The sequence below is a fragment of the Hemicordylus capensis genome, chromosome 2 (assembly GCF_027244095.1).
Source record: "Hemicordylus capensis ecotype Gifberg chromosome 2, rHemCap1.1.pri, whole genome shotgun sequence".
Taxonomy (NCBI): Eukaryota; Metazoa; Chordata; class Lepidosauria; order Squamata; family Cordylidae; genus Hemicordylus; species Hemicordylus capensis.
In genome coordinates, this window is record NC_069658.1 from 147283669 (window position 1) to 147306874 (window position 23206).

General features: G+C 42.9%; 1 protein-coding gene across 1 annotated transcript in view; it reads left to right on the forward strand.

The window, feature by feature from the left end:
- The window catches only part of SHB (SH2 domain containing adaptor protein B), a 176139-nt gene extending 154094 nt beyond the window's left edge, over positions 1-22045 (forward strand). Inside the window, exon 6 of the mRNA XM_053301655.1 lies at positions 21139-22045. Within this exon, the coding sequence (XP_053157630.1) occupies positions 21139-21322 (184 nt within the window). The 3' untranslated portion in view covers positions 21323-22045. The remainder of the gene's footprint in view (positions 1-21138) is intronic.
- Positions 22046-23206: the final 1161 nt, after the last annotated feature.

Genomic DNA, 23206 nt, shown 5'->3' on the forward strand with positions numbered 1-23206 from the left:
AGTGTGAGCACTGTAAGATATATTTCCCTCAGGGGATGGAGCCTCTCTGGGAAGAACTGAAGGTTTCAAGTTCCCTCACTGGCATCTCCAAGATAGGGCTGAGAGAGTTTCCTGCCTGCAATCTTGGAGAAGCCTCTGCCAGTCTATGAAGACAATACTGAGCTAGATAGACCAATGGTCTGACTCAGTATATGGCAGTTTCCTATGTTCCTCTAAGCCACTGAACTTCACCAGTGTCTATTTATTGAACATACTGCTCAAACCTAATCTGGCTGTTTAGAATATTTACACCCCACCTTTCTACCCAAATTGGACTCCTGCAGTGTCTTACCATAATAAAGAGAAAGCAAGTGGTCTGGAAATTAAATAAAACATGTAAAACTCATGTAAAATGCTTAAAAGGTCATAAAACAAAATAAAAACTCAACTGATGCCATCTGTAGTCTTAATGGGTAAAGTAAAATGTGCCATCAAGTCGATTTCGACTCCTGGCACCCACAGAGCCCTGTGGTTTTCTTTGGTAGAATACAGGAGGGGTTTACCATTGCCTGCTCCCACATAGTATGAGATGATGCCTTTCAGCATCTTAAGGGTAGCTTATCTAAAATTCCGTATAACTCACATCTGTCTAATTGTGAGATTGTGGCCAAATTAAAGATCTTCCCCAATATATATTTGTCTGTTGACACAGAGAAATATTTTGCTGCCTTCTTAAAGATATGTGTGCTCTATACTATTTGCTTTTCAGTAATGACTCTAGGATAATGAAAGGTGTTAGTCAAGGTCTGAGTGAAGGATATTAACTTAAATGTGATTTACTGTATCCTAAGTGCCTGAATGTTTTTCGCAGTTATTTTATTCTGTGTTTAAATTATTTCTCTGAGGTTTTCTAATTTCGACATAAGCAAATCAGAAGTATCTGCTCCAAGGAGCTTCCCACATAAACCTAAACAGCATTCAAGAACTGAGGAAGGGAAGGAAGAGGCAAGGCTAACAAGAAGTTGATTTGAGCAAGTTCATATACTTGCTTTGCTATTTGGGATGAAGGTGGGAGGGTTATGTGAGGACTTCACAGAATTAAATTATGGAATAACTGCAAGTATTACTGATAGTTTATTTCAGTGATATACCAACGGTCAGCTTGCACACTGTAAGATTGGAGTTGCAAATTCAATTTGCAATATTTCTTTCTGCAGAAGAGGAGGCACAATCCAGGGTGACTCTTGCCTCCAATAGTATACTGCTCATACCAGCAGAATGCGTTGACAAAAAGGGTTTTTTGTGCAAGTCATCCACCAGCATATCGTTGGAATGACAATAACTAGTGGACCAGTAATGCTAACTCTTCCTCCAGCTTCTATTTAAAGCTGTACTCAGGAAGCAACTGTGTACAGCTCTGCCTAGACGGGTGAAAATGCCTTTCCAGCCTCCTCCTGAAGTCAGTGACAGAATTCTGGTAATTAGTATATCAGACCTGATGAGTAGTGAGCTTCCAGAGCACATTCCACAGTTAGAAGGGAATGTGCAAATGCATATTTTCCAAAATGATAACCAAGTTAGAAAGGCACAATCATTCTCCCTTCACATCGGCTTCTCGTTTCACTTTCTTCTTTCCATGTAGCCATTTGGAAATGCACAAGTATCCTACTACTTGCAAGAGGCCCATAACAGATCTTACAAATAATGCATCAGAGCATGGATTATTTAGGGGGATGATTCATCCAGCTCTCATTCACAGTTACTTATTGGCAATAAAGTAGAAGTACTAAGAATTATCCCAATCCCGATTTGATCAGATCAAGATCTACCTGCTACAGCAGGGGTAGGCAACCTTGGCTCTGCGGCTGTTGTTGAACTACAATTACCATCACACCCTGCCACAATTTACTGTTACTGTGGGTGATGGGAGTTGTAGCCCACAAATGCTTTTCTGAAAATGGCTATCCAGATGCCTCTGGAAGCTCACAAGGTCAGGAAGTCAACAACTCTCCCCTGTTTTCCCTAGCATCAAGTATATAGAGATATACTGGCTCTGAACCTGGAGGTTCCATTTAGCTATCAAGGCTAATAGTCATGTATAGTATTATCCTCAATGAAATTGCCACATCTTTCTTTAAAGTGATCAAAGCTTCTGGCCTCAGTACACTTAATGGTAATAAATTCCACAAGTCAATAACTATGAACCCTGTGGATGCAGGGAATAATAGACTTATCCTAGATGATGATGATGATGATGATGTTTTTGCATTATATCTCGCTCTTCCTCCAAGGAGCCCAGAGCGGTGTGCTACATACTTAAGTTTCTCTTTCACAACCACCCTGTGAAGTAGGTTATGCTGAGAGAGAAGTGATTGGCCCAGAGTCACCCAGCAAGTCTCATGGCTGAATGGGGATTTGAACTCGGGTCTCCCCGGTCCTAGTCCAGCACTCTAGCCACTACACCACACTGGCTCCTCTTCTCCTCCTCCCCATCTTCCCATGTGGTGTTGGTTTCAGCTAAATAGCTAATGTACTATTGGGTTTTTAAAAATAAGGAAATATGGCTTTTGTTGGGTGGTGTCTGAAATCTCGCTTCCCTGTCCATGTCTGCTGGGAACCATGGGAAAAGCTGCCGAGGCCTGACCCAATCTATGGGAAAGGAACATTATTCCAGCTTCTGAGGACAATGCCCTATCAAACCACGGGTCTCTTCATTGTAACAATGCACCAGCCTGTCTAGCTCATGCAGTCCATTAGATGAGGTTCCCAAAGGGGCAGTTTATTGAATTTCTTCAGCGTTGTCTAGTCAAGTGTCACTATTTGTGGTTATTCCTTTAGAGTTAATAGATTTCCCCCTCCCTCAAAGAGGTTACTTCACCCAGATAGGGATACCAGTAATAAATGAGGCATCATGCAACTAATGTAATGGAAATGATGTTAAATGCCTTCAATTGCTCCTCATATATTTTAATTAATATGCTCGGAAGACTGCAAGATTATTTACGGGGTGGGCAATTTTCCTCCTGTGAGAGGAATCTTTATTCAAAGCAGCCAGCCAGTCATGTACTGTATACCAAGTTACAGGTCTGACAGACTTGCTAGGGAACACATGCTGCCCACGTAGCTAGTAGGTCTGTAACCTGGTGAGCTTTCACATTTCCCTCTGCTATTAATGGGCAAGTGCTTGTTAGGAGTCACTTACTATTTCTAAAGCCATAATTTTTAAAGAATAGAAAATGATCCCCAGAGCATTGAGTTCTTTACTGCTTCCTCTGATTAATCTAGGCCAAGTGCTCATGGCATTTCCCAAACTTGTGAATTAAAACTGGAGGCACACTTCACTTCTACTTCTTCACACTTCTAGTCACCCAGGAGGTTTCCTTTTAAGGTGCTTAGGAGTAAGAACTACCCATCTTTGGAGGAGCTCACCCCTTGTGTTTCTGCATGAGTCACTGATCCTAGTTGATTGGAAAGAGGTAAGCCCAGGGATCCAATGGGCAGCCTCTCTGAAAGAAAGACATTTCACTGCACCTCCATCCCAGCAGTGACTGAACTGATAGTCACACTCCATGCAGGGAAGCCTGATTAGGAGGAGGCAAGTCAGAGATGCACAGGCAACCTCCTTTTGTGGGTGAATACTTTGGGTGCACATTGAATTGGTTTACATTCCATAACTCACTAGCTGTTCTCCTGTGCCAGGCTAGTGTACCTTACAAACAAAAGGCCTTTGGCATACAGTCACCCCTTGCCAACCACTTGGGTTCTGCTCTGGCAAAACCTCGCCATTGGCAAATTCATGGTTGGCGAGGCATTAATGTCTATGGGAAACAGGGGTTTAGGGAAACCACAACTAGGGGTGTGCATGGTCTGGTGCACCCCCGATCCGGCACGGGGGGACTGTTGCTTTAAGCGGGGGGGTGGTAGTACTTACCCCTACCCCGCCGCTCTTCCCCCTCCGGTGCTGTGTCATTTGAAAAATCTTCTTGGGGCGGCAGAGTTCCTCTGCCGCCCCTGCCCCCCTCGTTGTTTGTAAAGCCTTCAAAGAGATGAGTGTGAGCGGCGCACGTGCCACATACGTCATGGCGCGCGCGCAGCAGCGTCAGAGATGAGCGCGCACGCCGCACAGGGCACATGCGCTCCGCTAGTGCTCGTCTCTTTGAAGGCTTTACAAACAACGACGGGGGCAGGAGCGGCAGAGGAACTCTGCCGCCCCAAGAAGATTTTTCAAATGACACAGCACCGGAGGGGGAAGAGCGGCGGGGGGGGGAGTACTACCACCACCCCGCTTAAAGCAACAGTCATCTGGACCACCGGACCGGTCTGGCGGTCTTTTGAATTGTGCCAGACCGAACCATGCACACTCCTAACCACAACCACAAAAATACCTTAAAAATAAAGGAAAAAATACACCACTACCACCCCAGAATTGCTAGAAACAATCCTGTAATATTGCCAGGAGTCACCAAGAAAAATGAGCAGATCAAACCTCTGGAAATTTTTTGAACCCTGCAAAATCACTCAAAGGCATTTTAAATTGGCAAGGGACAGCAAACGTCACCAAAAGGAATGAGCAGATCAAATCTCTGAAACACCCCCACACACACACACAAATTGCTGAAAGTTTCCCAAAATCACTATTAACAAAAAAAAAACTTCGTCCACTGTGGATACTCAGATCGCGGTTGGCAAGACCCGTCACAATTTCCCATTTACATATACTCAAAACCGCAGTTGGTAAACCCGTGGTTGGCAAGGGATGACTGTTTCTGGTGTGATACCGAAATGTCTTCCATAAAGCAGGCTGTAGCTGGTATGGCATAAAAAAGGGTTGAAGATGCACTACAAGCCAGAAGAGCCCTGGTTCAAATCTCGGCTCAGCCATGGTAGTGGCCTTGGTGTGTGTAGCGGGGGGGATGCCCATCTTTATGCTTCTTGCCACATAACAGGGCAAGACAGACAGCTGGCTTAGCAAGCAGTTACATGCACAGCATGGTAAGCTTGCTTGCTCCTTTATTTATTTATATTTAAAATATTTCTATCTTGCCCAGTTTTGCATCTTCCAGGGTAGCTTACAGTAACCTTAAAACAATGTCAAAATAAGAACTATGAATAAAACAAATATCCAAATACTGATTAAAGCAACTGAAGCAGAACAGCACAGTAAAACCAGCAATAAAATGCATTTGTAATTTGCTAAAATCAAACTAGATTTTTTTATATTTATTTAATTACTTACTTATCCATTGTCATTATCACTTAGAATTTCATATATATGCTTATATTATTATTTTAAAAAAAAAAAAAAAACCTCCACAAAGCAATTAACATAGCAAAAGGAATGAGGAAATGATTCCCTGTCCCAAAGGGGCTCATAATCTGACCCCAGCAACAGCCACTGGAGGGACACTGTACTGGGATAAATAGGGATAGTTGCTCTCCCCCGCTAGGTGTGAGAGCCACCTCTTTGCCCAGGCAGCAGGGGTACGTGCATTCCCCCATCCCCACTCCCCATGGTACAATTAGGCTCCTGCCTCTCCCAACTGTGATGTTTGAGTTTCACTTTTCAATCAGGTAACAAGACTCCTCCTATATGGCATTTGAACAGTTGGGAGACTGAAAGGCCTGGGCCACCACCTTTCTTTTTTTTTTTAAAGTCTTCATCCGTGCTCCAAAAGATAAAAGGCTTGATGCAAAGCAAGACTGCTAGAGAGAACATCCCAGAAATGTTCAGCTGAGAAGGCCCTCTCTCCAGTCACTCCCTGCTTAACTTTAAAAAAAAAAGGGCAACTCAAAGAGAGGCCCCAGAAGATGATCTTAAGATTTGAGCATAGTCATCATGTGAGCATAAATAGTCCTTCAAAGGTCCTAGATCCAAGCCATGTCGGGCTAGCAGGGTTAACCAACACTTTGAATTGTGTTTAGAATTAGATGGGCAGTCACTGAAGATTCTAAAGAGCAGGGCAAGATATGTTCCATTTGGTTGGTCCCTATTAGTTTAAAACGGAATTGCTGGATTGCTAGTGTGGAAGGTAAGAAGTCTTCAAAAGCATGTGGTCGTCACCAAATTGCCATTAGGTAGGCATTTATTGGCATTTACTCAGTGTCTCTGGTTTATCAGGCAGTTCCTCTTAAGTCCCGAAGCTATTTTCAAGAAAGCAGAATTTAAACAATTGAGCATAATAGTTTTAGTGGGAAAGATCTATCCATTGGAAGGAAAGAAGAAAAACAAATGTCACTTTTTCCCTGAATACCACTTTAAAAGAAAGATCAGTTCCTTATAAATGTATTCTTATGAATAACTTCTGTTCATAAATTCTTGATGGCTTGTGTTGTGTGTGTGCAAGGACTGAATAAAGGATGAAAAGGAAATCAGTTCTGAGATTGGGTAAATTTTTGGAACTGTATTTCTAGCAGCCAGGCTGCAGAAATCTGTAATTAATATAGGCATATTGTGGTCTAAATAATAAAACACAGGTCTTTGTTGTGTATCTGTACATAAATCAATTGCATTTAGAGAGCACAGAGATGGAGATTTAATTTAGAGAAAAAATTTTCACCCTGTGGAAATGGGTTGTCAAGAAATTGATAGAATACTAGCCCTGAGAGGTTTGCTATCTGAAGACCAAATTACAAAGAGATGAAGCTGACCTTTGTAAATTGCATTTTCCAAGCTGCCTTAAGTGTTGCTGAAACTGAGGGGGTTTTGCATATGAATTCCTTTAAGTGTGGTACCTTTTTCCATTTATGGTTCATTAAAAAACTCATGTTTTTCCTCTGATTAAATGGGTTTGTGAGTACAGCTTTTGTCTGCAGCTGCTGGATCACTTTAGCACTCAAGAGTCAAGGGCTGGCAATTACCTGGGGCAAATGAAGTGGGGGGGGGGTGCTATCCTGCAAGAATCCAAAGGCAAAACATTGAACCACTAGGTGGCAACTAATCAATCAAGGAAATGTATTAGTTCACAGTAGATAAGATCTCAAGTACTTGAAGGTAGCTGAAGCATAGCATGTTTTCCTGGGTTTGAAAGTCTGAGATGAGAAGTTATAGTCTGAAGTTTTGAATTATTTGTTTTTTAGTTTAAAAATCAGTGGATTGACCAGCCCTCTTTAAAATCAATACACAGACTCCTGAAAACCTGTCCTACATCTGTGCCAAATTTCAGAACTCTAGGCCAAACCATCCCAGAAATATAAAAAGGGGCCCTCTTTTCCCTTGGGAAACATCATGGAGCCTTCTAGGAAATTGGGTGGGTACACGGACCTGGCTAAGCCTATTGCTTTTTTTATCAATATAAAGCAACAAATTAAAATTAGAGAGCAGCTGAGACCATACTACTTTTTTTATAGAAAACCAAGAGGGAATATTTTGGCCGTGTGCCAGGAAGATCATTTTCTCTGGATAAAAGAAAGGGGGTTAACCATCAAACTGGCCAGCATCGCACAGTATTGATCAGCTTGGAGTTTCTCCTCTTCAGAAAACATTGGCCTGCAGCGTATTTTGAGTAAAACTCACTCCTGTAGAACAGGAACCTGATTCTCCTCTCCCACTTCACCAGATACAATTCCAGTAGGGATCAGATATAAAATGTGTCTTTGTTTTCTAAGAATACATTCTAAGACTGTTCCTGGGTTAGGCTGCTTGTGTGGAGTGCCGGGATCACTCCCAGGCCCGGCTCTCCCACTCATCCTACGCTGACTTTGAAGCCCAGCCTTTAGCCAGGGTTAAGGGTATGACGCTGGGGTCATGCATATGCTCGGGTTGCACTCCTGAGCATACACACGCCCAATCTCCCAGTGCACTGCACTCATTGCGCAGGGTATTGTGGGACCAGTGTTCTCTCTAATTTTTTTCATCTCTGTGCGGAAATGAGTTTTGTTCTGGGTGGCAGTATCAAGGCAGTGTGTGCACAAGTGCATTCAGAGTGGGGCCTTCCTGATTCAGCCTGAGCGGGATCTAAAATTAACTGCGCGGACATCAAAAACCATGTGAGAGCGCACACATGTGCATGCCTTAGAGGGAACACTGTGTGGGACTATTGGATGCCAAGACGGAGCAGTGCGGATCGTGTGGGCATGTGACGGTGCGCTGAAGAGGACATCCTTGCTCATCTGAGGGGTCCATCCCTGCCTCCCCCCACCCTCCCCACAGCTATTTTGGTCGTATGCACAACCTCAGTCTGTTGTTGCAATAAGACCTTTTGTCCCAGAGGCCTTGAAAGCGGGAACTCAGCCTTGTTTAAACCTTGTCTGTGCATTATGAAAGCTGCTCTCACCTCCAGCTTCATCTAAAATTTATCTTGTTTAATCTATTCATCATGTTAGTGGAAATCTTTGGAGAGGGGGATCCCCCAGCAACAGTAATTTTGAATAGAATTGTACATACAGCGGAGAGAGTTTGTTCTCAATTTCCAGTAACTCAGAAATGAATTGGGGAGGTCTAAGATTAAATCTGTTAATTGATCCCTGCCAGTTTAGGGATTTTTTGCAATATGCTAGTCACAATTAGCTCAGCATTTCTTGGTTCTTTCTGCAAGGGAAGACTGCAAGGAAAAGCCCCAGCTGGTGGGCTTCCCAGAGGCAACTTGCTGGCTACTGTTGGAAACAGGATGCTGGACTGGGGGAACCATGGTCTGATCCAGCAGGACTTGTCTTATCTTACATTTTAGTGCATTCCAGTTTCAGAGTTGTGTGGATGTGTTGTGATACTGGCTTGTTGGTTTAACAGGCTTTCTCTAGAAGCCAAAAATGTGGACACTCCTTAGGGATGTGCAGAGAACAGTTTGCAATCGGAACGTTCCGGCCATGAAATGGGCCATTTCAAGTGTTCCAAGCTCAGAATGGAACTCCCCTGTTGAGAGAATGGGATTGGACAAGGCTTACATGCCCTTATAGACAGGATTGTAGTTCCGGAGGGGGGAATGCAGGCATGTTGCACCAGTACTTCTCGGCTTCTCTGGCTGTTGGGGTGGGCATGGCCATGGCGGCTGTCATGGAGAGCGGCCTCTACACTTCTGAATTTTGCAACTACATCACTGCTTATAGACCTTTAGAAAATTTAGACATTTAAGTTCCTTGGTGTATGGGTTTTTTCTAGAGTAAAGGATTTTGAACTTCCTACTACAGGGAATTCTTCCCATCTGTTTTGTCTGCTGAACAGCCCCAGTGCATTTGCAGACTCCTTGCATATTGCAGAGGATTTTGGGGTGCATCTCAGGATTCATTTCGGATTGCACTTGACACCAACTAGACTTCTTGGGTTTGGCTGTCACCCTGCACAAACAGAGAGCATGTCCTAGGAGGTACCCAGCATATCCCTGCAGCTGCACGTTACAGGGGAAAATGGATAATGGTGGACAAGCAGTCTTTCTCTCAGCCATTAATTATCTTTTTGAGGAACCCCTTGAGACTGAGGAACCCTATGATTCCTCGGAGCAGTTTGCAAAACCACTGACTCCTTGCAAATAGAAAAAGCAAGGTTGAGGCTCAGATATACCATGCTCTTCTCTCCACTATAATCACTTTTATATACATACATATATGGCACTGAAGTCCCCTTATCCACAGTTGTTGGGTTCCTCATGAACATATACCTGATAGCTAGGGGTCCACAAATAGCTGCGTGACTAGTAAGCCAAGCGAATATCTGGTCATCCATACCATACTGAGCTACTCACTACTACCACTTCCACCCTTCTCACATATGCATAGGGCTTCCAGAACAGATTTCTCTAATTTGCGCTATGGTGTGGAGAAGAGAAATAGCACTGAGTTTCTTCTGTGGGATTTTTGCCTTTTTCCAACTGTTAAATAAGTCACAAGACTCCATCTTCCTCCTCCTCTCCCCATTACCTGACTGTTCATCAGCTGTTGCTGGCAAAGAATCTTGATGCTCATGGTGGCAGCAGTAGCCTGCTTGGGTGATGGGGTGGCAAGGCTGTGGGGAGGTATCAGCAGCAGGGACAGAAGACAAATCTCACAGTGATGGCCTAAATCCTTCTCACTGGGAGGCGAAGGGGCACCAATCCCTGGCAACCTGATATATCAGAGATGTATATATCAGGCAGTATACAAATGCATGCATACATAAAATAAAATAAATAAATAAAACCTGGCAGGTGGGATTGTTGATGTACGCTGATCACTAATCAACTTCTTGCCATATGACTGGAATGCAATTGTACACAATCTGACTTTTCAAAATGCATCCATGGCCCTCTTGTTTGTAAGAACCTGCCAGTCAGGAACTGCAATGAATATTGATTTGTTGTTGTTGTTAGGACAAATTTCCGACATCACTTGCTTTTCTTTGGGACATGTCTGAAAGACCTTGTGACAGAATACAAATTCTGTATGTATTTTACAGGGAACATCAGCAAGCATACATTCCTTCATGCTCTTGTTGCAAAATTGGGACAGACTTTTTCAGTGATTGCCCCCAGACTTCCAGATATCCCCTTTCAGAGGTTTCTCCTGGTTTTTCACAGGTTTTTAAAAGCTGCCTTTTTTGTTCAGGCTTTTGGACAATGAGTTGTAAGTTTGCACTGGACATGGCCTTATTGGGTATGTTTCTTTGGCTGCTAGAGTTTTACTCCTTAGAGTTTTACTGTTTACATTTTAATTGTGTATTTTTTTAATTGTGTTTGTTTGGTGAGTTGTATGTTTGGGGTCCTATGATAAAGAGCAGTATAAAAGATTCTTTCCTGCAGAGTCTACATTGATGTTGTGTTTGTAGATGTTTCACTATAGAAATGGGGTGGGATGGAATGGGAGAAGCAATAATTTGGCACCAGGCCTTTTGAAACCCCAAGAAGCTTTAAGGCTTTGGCAGCCTGGGTTTGCTTATATGCTATAAGCAATGTCATTGTTTGAACTCTAGAAATGCAATCATCGCTCCTCTTAACTCTGCAGCCTTTTGCCCTATTGGGGTGTCCCATACCTCTCCACATCAACATACCATCAGAAGGGATTTTGTTTTAAAATGCATTCCAAATCCACCTAGCATTTAAGCCGAAGCCATTAGACCCCCTGCCGTTTGGGAGTTGGCTTTTTGCCTGAGTTCCCTGTCATTTGATGCTGTCCACCCGTTTCCCCATCTTTTGTCCCTCTTTTCAAAGCAGTTGATTAAAACCCTTTCCGGCGGGAAGAGCAGCTGACACTGTGCTTTAGCTTTCCCACTTGTTGGGGGTGATGCTACAAAGCAGCATGATGTCAACTGGAGCTAGAGAGGAGGTGCTGTTAATTGCATTGCGAAGATAGTAGCTGTCAGATACAGAATGAAATATTACTGTGTGTTTGGCTCTTGAAAAGAGCCCAGCTGTGCAAAAAGGAAAAAAGGATCAACTTGCTGAGCATTCTGGATAGAGGATTGTGGGCATCAAGCGCTTGCTTTTGTGTTAAATACAACATGGATAAAAGATTTTTTTTTTTTAAGGTTAAGTTGCTGCCCTTACTAGACATGGGGTGTTAAAATTAAACTGGAGGAACAGCTCATGGAGGGCTGCTTCTGAGTTTACTTTTCTCAGCTTGTGTTCTAGAAGTGAGTACAGTACAGGGATGCATCCAGGCAATGGCTGATGGTTCATATCTGTGAAATGTGCATAAATCTGAGACTCGAATCTGGCAAAGCTCCCACTTTCCTTTGCCATTCACATGCTTCACTCCTGCCTATCTGTGGGTATAATCTGCTTCCCTCTGTGTACTTTCATAAGAGCTATGTTTAGAAGAGGCCTTGGGAGAGCTTCCTCCATATAGGCAGACACGGAGTTTGAACATAACTAAGCCGCTTTATGTTGTCTCAGTCCATGGTCCATCTAGCCCAACACAGCCAACTGGCAGTGGTTCTCCAGTTCTTTAGACAAGGGTCTTTCCCAGTCCTGCTGCCTGAGATTCTTTTACCTGTGGATGGTGACGATTGGATCTGGGGCCTTATGCATTAAAGGCATGAGCTCTACCAGATTAGTATCTGCAGAATACTGAGTTTTCTGAAAAAAGAAGTGGGCCATCCTTGCTTTGGAATTCAATAACATTTCTGCATTACTTTGGAAATCAGCTGAAAGGGAAGGGCATGAATACTGTTTGCAAGGAATCTTTTGATTTGCGATTCTTTGCCTAAGAAAGTAATTGCAGTGATCTAAAAAGTCGAGTGCACGTCTAAAAGGTCGAGTGCACGTGTGTAGTAACCACTGTTCTTTCAATTTCTGATAAGCTGTAAAAATCTGGTTAAGAAACAGTTGTTCTGATTTAGCAGTCAACACTGTGTGGTAAAACTTGCATCCCTCCTGTTCTTTGTGAAATGACCTCTTTCTTTTCAGTAAGAGAAATCATTGCTGTTTAGTTAATTGGAGCTATTGTGTTGGGGAATTTAGCTGCATTCCTCGTACTAAGCACAGGATTTTACTGAGCAGGAGGAAGGTTGTAAATTCCAGGAAAGAAATGGATTCAGCAAATAGAAATGTCAGTTTGTTTTCAAGAGAGAGAGAGGATGAGAATGAGTTGGAATAACCTCCTGATTTCCATCATTCTTTTCTCAAGAAAGAAGTACATCATTTGAAAATGTTCCAAATGCTGCAGCAGTGAGAGTCATTGAGGAATAACAGTGAGATTGAGCAGGACACCGGACTCATTTCTCATCGTTGTATGGCTTGCAGGAGCTTTTTGGTCATGCATCTTAGGCTTGGTAATGTGATGTTCAGGACCTTTGTCAATAGGGAATCTTGTAGCAGCTTGAATTAGACAGACTCCTTTTAAGAACTAAAATTCTATGAAGGTCTAGCCACAAAAAAGCAGAAAATATTTCAGCAACAGAAAGGAGGTTGTTTCCCACATCCATAATAGTGCACAGAGCATCAAAATAGCACATTTTCAGATTTTCAGAAAAAATATCCTATGACAGTAATGCTTTCACTAGCCCTGAAAGGTAGAACAAGAATATTAATTTTGCAGGTGGTGGTGAAGGCTGAGAGAATGGTGGGTTGCTTACAACCACCTTAATGAATTTGCCGCAGAAGTGAACTTTTGCACCAGAGAGTTCTCACACTCAGATTGGATCTACATGCAGTGCTGGTCACGGGCTGCTACCCCAAGCCACTGGCCCCTTTGTGGAGATCTCTCACCTCTCCCTGTAATAGTCCAGCTTGGCCATGTTGTTTCCCCAACCCACAAACAGTAGCCAATGACATGGGCCAAAGGCAAGGAAACGATGCCTGTAAGCATGACTAAATGTTACGGGGAGGAGGGGTGAGTCTTGCCACAACGCTGTTCATTTCGGGGGTGGGGGGCTGTGTCTAGCATCACATATAATTCTGGTCTTAGCCTCAGTGCTAAACCAGTTCCAGGCTCAAGATGAGTACTGCAAGAAACATATGTGTTTGACAGAGGAAGGGTTTCCTTTTTTCCCCCTGCCACAACAGCAGCAGCGGTATGGTCTGTGGAACTTGTCTAACATTCCTCTCACTTAGCTTTAGTGGTAGAGCATCTACGCTGCATACAGAAGATCCCAGGTTCTGCCCCTGGCATATCCAGGCTGGCTGGGGAAAGCAAAAACCCTTGTCTGCAACCCTGAAGAAGTGCGGCCATTTAGTGTAGCCAATACAGAATGAAACAAACCAATGGTTTGGCTCCATACAAGGCAGGTTCCTATGTCTCTGATTTCTTTGCTATTTGGGAGTTTAGAATTGGAGATACTTCCAGCTGAAACCAATAGGATCAGCTGTAATCCTGAAGGTCAGTACTCAAGAGCCCAGTCCCATCATGGCTGATGTACAAGACTGTGATTTCAGTGGATGCGAACTATAGGTTGTCCAAAGCAGCCTCTGAAAAGGTGGAGCCGAGCAGTAGCCGCTTCATAATTAGGGCTCTGTAAAGAAAAATCAGGTTTATTCTGATTGGGAGTGACGATTCTCTTCTTCTTCCTTTTTTAAGGATGAAGTGAACCTGACAATGCATGGGATTCCGAGTAATAGGGTCATAATCACTGGGCACTTGCTCTGCCTCCAATTGCATAAATGTTACATGCAAGTGTTTTAAAGTCATTTTATCATGAAAAAAGAGGCCATTTAACATAACTATTACCCTGTGCTCTTCATAAAAAATGCATAAAGCAATTACAACTGAAAGTAAGGGGTCTTAGGAAGCAACACACTGCTGTAGGCGATATGCCCCAGCAGCTGCAAAGATGTGTGATGTATTATTAAATGCCTTGATTATTAAGAAGGGGGATGGTTTCCATTATTTTGTGTGGTGAGGCTGGTGGCTGGGCGGGGGAGCCCACCGTGGAGTGCTTGATAATCTTGATGAGAAATGTTCTCTTTGTTATGACAGGACAGGTGGTTTGGTATGGGTGTTTTTGTTTTTTTTTTTTAAGTGGGACCGTTTTTCTCTTCATTGTGCAGCCTGGCGATATCAGTTGGACAGGTTGCCTGCTCTGGAGCCCCCTCTAATTGAGGCTTGCTCCTTCTGCATGGGGTATCAAAGGAGATGCAAATGACACACACGCGAGGGGACTGTGGCTGGTGCTTTGTTCCCTCTTACTCAAGACTTTATTGAAATGCTGGGTTGACATTGCTATTACCTGGACACACATGTCTAGGGGTTTTAAAGGGGAAAGCTGGCAGACAGGCCTTAACCCCAATCCCCTCAGGAGCTCTTGCATTAGAACAGGTAGTGCTAGGGAAATACCACATTATACCATTCTCAGTGTCTTTTTCCAGTGAGAGCCTTTGGCAACAGCTTCAAATAGAATGTGCACCCAACTCATAGGGCCTTGAGCACTCATCTGCCAGTTGCAACAAATGTGTGATAGTTTCATGGTATGGAATGAGCCTTGCAAATCAGTGTTTGAAGTCAGAGCTGTCTTGTCATCATCAATACAGCGCCATTTAGCAAGAGTCCAGTTTCCCAAGCAGTAGAATTCTAGCTACTGCTTCCATCACTGTTGTGAATGGATTCTTCTGAGGTCCACACACAGCCATTTAATACCCCTGGGTATGCAGAGAGGGATATTCAACAGGGAGGCCAATCAGTGGCTTCCTGTTGAATGTACCTTAATGTACCTTTTGTTGTAAACCACCCAGAGACTTAAGTTTTGGGTGGTATAAAAATGTTAAATAAAAAATAAAATAAAAATGATGTGCTTGTTGGTTGCATTCACACATTATATACTTCTAGATGTATCTTCAAAAAAAACTAAAAGGCAATCTACACATTACATATATAGGTGGCAGAATTCTGGGCCATAATTTTGAATGTTCCCTGATGCTAAAAACAACAACTTAACCCATCAGGCAGAGGGCCGTTCTAGCATATGACCACCTGCAGTCTTAAGTGCGACAATCCCGATCCCTGCCACTTCAGTCTACCACCTCATTCTGCATACTTTGTAAATTAGCTCTCAAAATGTAATCTTTCTGACTTGGCATTTTCTTGTGTTTTGTAAGCACTTGTAGGAAATTACAGGAAATGGCTGTACTGGATAAGTGTCTTTCTAAGGTCAGAAGGGTCAAGTGCAAGTATAAAATGTAGAAACTGAGAGAGTGCCAGGAGCTTTGCAAGGGGCATGTTGCAGATGCTCATCCACAACTGTTTACAAAAATTATGTGTCTTGGGCCATGTTCTGGGAGGAAATGTAAACAGCCTTGTAAGGAGCAGCTCTGAGCAGACACGTACTCTGGCCCAGCTCTCAACTTCAGTCTGTACAACAGTTCGTCATTTGGTACTGCTTTAGGTTGTAGGTGCAGGTATGCATTAGTACATGCAATTGCATGTACTAATATTCTGCACACACCTTACACATTTAAAATTAGCATGCCAAGGAGAAGGCTAGGATAGAAAACCGACATGCTAGTTTTCTATGTGCAGGGATTCTTTAAAAATTATTATATTGGGGAGTTCAAGCATACAATTCTTCCTCCTTTATTATGAAGTGGTAAGGTCCATGAACAGCTTTACCATCTGGTCTGCTGGTGGTATAGGCATGACCTGAGCTCTCAGAATCACTCTGGAAGCCCACAGAGTCCCCACCCCCATCATACCTTTGGGAGGGAACTTCAGGGTCATCGAGTGTGTGGTGATGGAATTTGAGACCTCATCCATCCTTGCAATTACTAATCAGTCTTCTCAATTATCCCAAACCAGAGAAGAAAGTTCATTTAGTCATTCTCTTTCTGCCTCCAGGACCTTTTGTAATTCTGCCCTTATCACATAGGGCGTTTCCACCTCCACCACCGCTCTATGAGTGATGCCAGCTTTGACTTCCTGTCTGCCATCATTCTCCCACAAACATCTCCATTTTACCTCTTGCATGAATTAGGTGCTCTGTTCTCGTTAATCATTAAGCTGCTGCTCTGGTGTTCCTAAGAAAATGAACTGCCTTCCCTGCCCTTGTTTAAAAGTCTCAAATAAAGACAGTTGAACTTTAAATCAATGTTGCAAATCCACAAAAGTTTCTAGGCTACAAAGATATCTGCTAGTCCGCCATCCCACACATGCCTCTGTTGAACCATCAGTAGCCTAAAGATAAGCCACCTGTCTCCGAGTTTACCAAAGATTCCTTTCCTGATCTCCTGGGCTATTTTACTAGCCTGCTTTAATTAGCAGTTTCCCAGTAAGCATGCTTTATTGTACTTGTAACCTTTCACATATTTCTGAAAGCCAGTTTTCACCACGTTTGCACACACCCACTGCATTTCTGGAAGGATCTAGCTGCAGTAAAGACCAGGTGGCTGAAAAATCAGCACTTGTGGCTTTGGGAATTTCTAATGCTCACAACATCTTGTTCCTTTAAGACAGTAGGCTTTACAGAGCTGGCCTGTTCTGTATAAGAGCTGGCTGCTCTGGAAACAGACTTCCAGGTTAAAGATCCCCCTCTCCTTCCCTCTATGGCATGCGCCTCCCACCTGAAAGGTGCTCATTGCAAAGCAGGAAAGGTTCCATTCAAACTGTAGATTTGAGAAGCAGGGATGGCATTTTGTTCAATGGCCCTCCCAAACCTCTCACAATCTGCCAGGGACAAATTCTGGAATGGGATGGGTTATGATGAAAAAGCCCTGAGCAGGAGTGCAGAAAAGCTGGTTTCCCTTCTGTGGTAGATGAGGAAAGGTGTTGGGTCAAAGTGTTGCAATATATGCAAAAGTTGAGTTGCTGCTTGTGGAAAGCTTCCAATCAGAGTGTGTGCTTTAAAAAAGAAAATCATATTCCTTAGTAAAATGCTGTGTTCAACTATGTCCATTTGAAGAAAAGTGTGATTTTTCTGTCTTCATCTAGAGATTAAAATTGAATTGAAGGGACCTAGAATAGGACTTGACAGGCCAGCTAGTTCAATATGCATTGTACTTGGACAGGTTTCCTCAGGGCGGAATTGTGTGTTATAGAAGTCACAGAGCTGCTGCTGCTGGAAGCCATCCCTGTGTCCAGTTCTACCACTGTGACATCATGGGGCATATTTGCTCAGGTCCACTGGTAGCAGTCAGTGATGTGAGCAGAGGCAGGGTCAGGCATGATGTGATGATGTCACAGCACAAGATTACTGACCCTCCATGCTATAAAAGAGTGGGGGGAGATCTTGATTTAGGAATGCCATTTTTGTGGCAGCCCACTGTCTGGCATAAACCATGTAAGGAATCCTATCATGTGCACACTAGCTAGTGTTAAATTAGCTGTCTCTTCAGATCCTCTTTCAGGTCTCTAGATTCTGTTTTCATCCATACACAGAGCCAAAAGTTACACTTTTTCACTCATGCCCTTTCATATTATTCCAAGCAGCTTTGGTATTGTCATATAGCCTTGCCCTCAAAAGAGATCAAATTCTCTTTGACAGAGGCTTATCAATATTATCTGTAAAACAAAAACATTTTTTTTAAAGCACCTTCCTTAAAGAAGATTCTGCAGCTAACATTTCTGGAATGATTGGTAGGGATGTGCTTGAAATGTGATTCGGCATCCGAATCACAGGGACATCCCTTTAAAAATGAGGGCTAACACAACCCCTTTAAAACGAAGGAGAGCAGGTCTAAACCTGCTCCTCCAATCGCCACTCCCAGCACTCCCCCAGCTATGCCCGCACGCTGGCAAGGCATCACCAAGCTGCCCCTGTGCAATAAGAGTTCAGTGCAATATCTTAGAAAGGACAAGATAGCAGTACAAACATAAGCAAACAAAATTCAGGGTCAGAGAGGATCCTCCCACCCATGATTTCACAATAGAATTCTATCTGGAAATCTTGCATATTCCTAATTTCTATATGAAATGCATTCTCCCCCCCCCCCCCCACTGTGAAGCCCTAATGTAAAAATGCTCTTAAGGGATCATCAATCACTCAATTCTTTGTTAAAAGCAGTTTTGTGAATCAGTCCACCAAAATTGCTATCCCACAACTAGTTTCCAATAAGATTTCAATGATGCCACTGTAAAATCCCAGATTAAATCCACAGCTGTTCTAGAAGCCACTATGTAATCAACAAAACTGCAAACATGACACAAGATTCTAGCAGTAAATTCTGTTCTTTCCATTGCTCCAAGCATTAAACCTTTAAAAGCATCTAAACAGATTGCCCTCTGCTCTAGTCTTGAATTAATATGCACCTATTCCTACAATCCCATTAATTTAGTGGCGGAATCTTAAACCATTTACTAGCAGAGGAGGAAAGGCATAATGAACTGAAAGAACAGAACAATATATCTGCTCATAATAATGTATTTAGAGATGTCACCCTTGGCTTAAAGGAAATCGTTTAGAGAGCAATTATGTTTCAAAAGAGAATCATTCTTGTTAAGAATTGAAATTTAAATCATGATTTTTTTAAGCTTGCCAGAGCTATAATTACAGTGCCTGCAGTGATTTCTGCTCTACAGAGAAGGGTCATTTCATCACGAAATTGCCTCAACAAATCTGAATAATGTGAGCCTGAATTTTTCTTCAGCTTTTTCATAGAAAACATTTATTTTTTAAAAAAAAAATTTGGCTGCAATTTCATAGGGGATAAAGGAGCTATTCTCAGCTGAAAATAGTTTTCCCGTATATTCTTCAGATGCAGAATTGATTGCCTGACCTGTGCTACCTCTATCCCATTGGGACCAAATGGGGAAATCTCCTTCCGTTTTGCCAGAGGGGTTCCCCACTTTGGCTCTCCAGATGTTGTTGGAGTACAACTCTCATCGTCCCCAGCCACATGTGGGAGTTGTACTCCAACATCTGGGGACCCCTGCATTCGACACTAAGAGTTCTCATGTGATTTCTTGTGTTTTGGCCCTTTGTATCTTAAGTGACAGGATGTCTGAGGCCCTCTAGGGACACAACAATTAGACATGGTTTGTTTTCCTTAACCATGGCGAAGTATGGTATAAAAGAGCATTTTCAAACAAGTGCCACCACCTGGATGCAATAGTGTGGATGGTTGATGGCAGTTGTTTGGAACATACAGAATGAAAGCACTCATGGATGGATTTAGGTCACTGTCATAGATGGATTTAGGTGGGTACATATGGAGTGGTGTGTGTGTGCGTGCAGGTAAGTAATACCACTGACCAGCTAATAGGCTGACCAGCCCTGCAAAAGTGCTGCCTCCTGCCTCCGTCCCTTATCTGCCCTTATTTCTTTTTATTAACAGTTTCACTGGAGGTCTGAAGGAACTGTTTTCAAACAGTTTTATTATAAAGCAGTGGCACATAGTGGCTTAATGTCCGGATTATTAATGCCAGTCGCCTCCTGTCTGCTTGCCCTCCCCCATCCCCAATGATGCATCGTTTAAAACAAACAAGCAAACATGGGCATGCAACGCAGATCTGTTTCTATTAGAAATGTAAAAGTTTTACTTTTACATTTTAAAATAAAACAAATACAAATTAAAGATAATTAAAATAATGATAAAAAGGCATATACAAAATAACAAAGACAAAGATTAAGTAGTTAGAGGTTATTTTGATTGAGGCAGAGACATAACCTCTACCCTTGCCAAAATTAATACAGAAATGTACTCTAGATTCCAAAAGAAACTTGTAATTTACCCGCTGCCGCCAATAAGCGAACCTTTCTCTCATCTTCAGATCTGCCAGTTGCATAAACCATGTCTGGTTGTGTTTTGCTTTACCTGTGCTCCCCAAACGAGGCATTTAGTTATTGTAGAAACCCAAATGATCCAGCCCCTTTTCCCGGTAGAGGGAGAAAACTGAAGGTTAACATCCCAGTATGAAGTATTTACATTTAACGTCTGTTGTATTAAAGATAACATTTAATCTATTCAGGGACCTCTTTCCAAAATGGATACATGAATGTATACATAGTGTATGCACAAAATGAGCATTCAACATAGAGCATCTCCAATAGGCTGATGGGTAATTTGATTTTCTACTTGCTGCTTACTTGAGGGGTCAGATAAACTCTGTGGATAATTCTAAACTGTATTAATTGTGATCTTATATTAAGTGGTGTTTGCTTAATTATCAATAGTATTTGTTTCCATTGATTAGGATGAATTGGTTCATTAAGTTCTTTATTCCAAGCCTCTTTGTTGATCTCTTGAGGGGGAATTACTTCCCATTAGAAATATATAATAATTTAGATCTGGATGAGGTAGCTTTAAAATGCCCTACAATAGTACTACGTCTGAGTAAGTCTCTGAAATGGCAAAAGTGTGTGGCAGAAACTGTTTCCAGTGGATTCCTCACCTTACAAATAATGCCTTTTTTTTTCCTGGCATGGTAAAGAATGTAGTGCTTTAAAGCTTGCTGTGATACATCATTATCAGTCATATCCCCCAGAACTTGAATGCTAGTAGTGTTTTAAAATGATTTCTATATTCTGAATAGTTGGAATGTGTGTAAACATTCCATACCACCTCAGCAACTACAGCTATTGTAGGATGGACTCATTTCAATTAGTTGAATCCAGTGTTCTCACACACAGTCACTATGGCGGTTTAAAATAACAGTTTGCATTTATATTGAGGCTTTTGTCACATTCATCTAGTACAAGGGACAGATTTGCAAAACCACTATTTTTATGTACATCTACATGTTCTGCATTTTAATTTGACACTTTATTCATCTCCCTCTGACCATTAGTAAATGCCCTAAAATATTTCTCCAAAGCTTGCTTTGAGTCCAGAAATGGATATATTGATTGATGTTTTATGTGCTGTATCATTCTCTTCTTTTTCCTTTCTGCAGGAGCAATCAAGGGTTTATGCACATGAAGCTGACAAAAACCAAAGATAAATATATTTTGGGCCAGAACAGCCCTCCATTTGACAGTGTACCAGAAGTGATCCACTACTATACTGCAAAAAAACTCCCGATCAAAGGGGCAGAACACTTGTCGCTCCTTTACCCTGTTGCTGTTCGGACCTTATAATTGCTCTGACCGTGCTCCTTCCTGTGGATTGGAGTTGAGGGGATGATGCAGAAGCAGCAGCAGCAGGCATGCTCCTGTGCTGTCTAGTTTCTTGGAACTCGGATGTCCAGTTCTGCCTTTCCAACAGACAGCTGCAGTTGTCAGCCAACTGATGTATAAATAGTATGGATGGAATTGTTGCACTACTTTTGCATGTCCTGTGTGGAACTATGATTCTATTTATATGAGAGGCGTTACAATAGCATTCAGACACAAAAGAAATGGAACATCTTCTAAAACCAGTTTTTTCCATGAATGGAAACGTTGCCAAATCCAAAGAATGGCCTTCAAACTTTCCTGCCTGTGACCAATAACGTGTCCTTCACCCAGTCTGTGGGAACACAATTTTCCAGTGATCCAAACAGAAACTTAAAATGGACAGACAGACTTGGGGGTGGGTGGCAGCGGCTAAGAGAAAACTGGCCCGTTAGCCTTGGTCAGCACTCAAGACCTGAGAACTGTGCGTTATGCACCCAACCCCAAAATTTCATGATGCGATTTAAAGAGCTCAATGAGTAATTTTGCAATAGCATAAAAGTGTTCAGTTATTTATGAATAGGGTATGTACTTAAATAGTGGTTTAATATATATATTTTTATCCCCACCCCCTTTTTTGGTACAATAATAAAATTCTAAGGGTTTTATGTTCTGATTCCTAGATTAAAGGCAGTGAGTCGGTTCTGCTTTCTGTTGTGTATGTACAATGTCGGTGGTGATGGTTCAGTGGTTTCTGGGGAGGGTGGGGTCAGTGGGATGAGGGTTGATGTTTACATGGCCAGATTTCAGCCCTGAAAAGACTTCTGCCCATCATTCCTTGAGCAGATGATGGCACCTGTACAAATAATACTCCCCACCTAGATATCCAACAAGCTAAATTCTTTTCCACCTCAGGGATGTGGGAAAAGCACATGAAGAACAGCTTTTTCTGCTTCTCCAGCTGAGATGCACAGTAGATTGTGTAGCAAAATGTAAATCGGGGCTGTTTTCTGGGTTTCCCTCTTAAGTTGTTGTACCTGAGGGCGCATCCTGTCCTGCACAAAAGGATAGCTAGTTATTGTTCCCCTCCTGCCTTCATAACCGGTTAACATAGCTGCAATAAAAGCTCTCCTATCCTTGTCAGTTCACCTGAAGTTGGCTTCTACCTCATCTGTAAAGTGTTATATCCTCCAGCCCACCTTTGATTAGGTATGGGGCATGTTCTCATTGCCTCCTAAACAGAAAACTTGGCAGACTCTGCTACAAGAAACATGGGGCTTTTGTCAAAAAACGGCATCCCTTTGTCAAGATGTTAAGGGGGAGCTTAATAGGAATGTGCATGAACCTGTTTGAAGGCCCTTTTACGGGCCTCTGAACAGGTTCGAACACAGGGGAGCATTTGAAGTTCAAAGCCGGTGAGGTGCCACTTTAAGGGTGGGGGCAAGTGCACTTACCCCTCCCTCCGCCTTCCTCCCGCCAGCGCTTGTTTTCCATAAAAGCCTTCGGGGCAGCAGTGTACCTCTCTGCCACCCCTTCCCCCTCTTTGGCCGGAAGCACCAGGTGCGCGTGCACATCAGATGGGCACACACGGTACTTCCGGCCGAAGAGGGGGAAGGGGTGGCAGAGAGGTACACTGCTGCCCCGAAGGCTTTTATGGAAAACGAACGCTGGTGGGGGGAAAGCGAGGGGAGGGGTAAGTACACCCTCCTCCGCCCTTAAAGTGGCACCCCCCACCCCCTCGAGCCCCCCTCCCATTCCATGTACAACCCTAGAGCTTAACACAGGACTGCCATCTAATGCAGCTACCCCATGTCCTGAAGAAGTCATTACGGTATGTGTTTCCCTGCCCCCAGCAACCAATGATGTGGA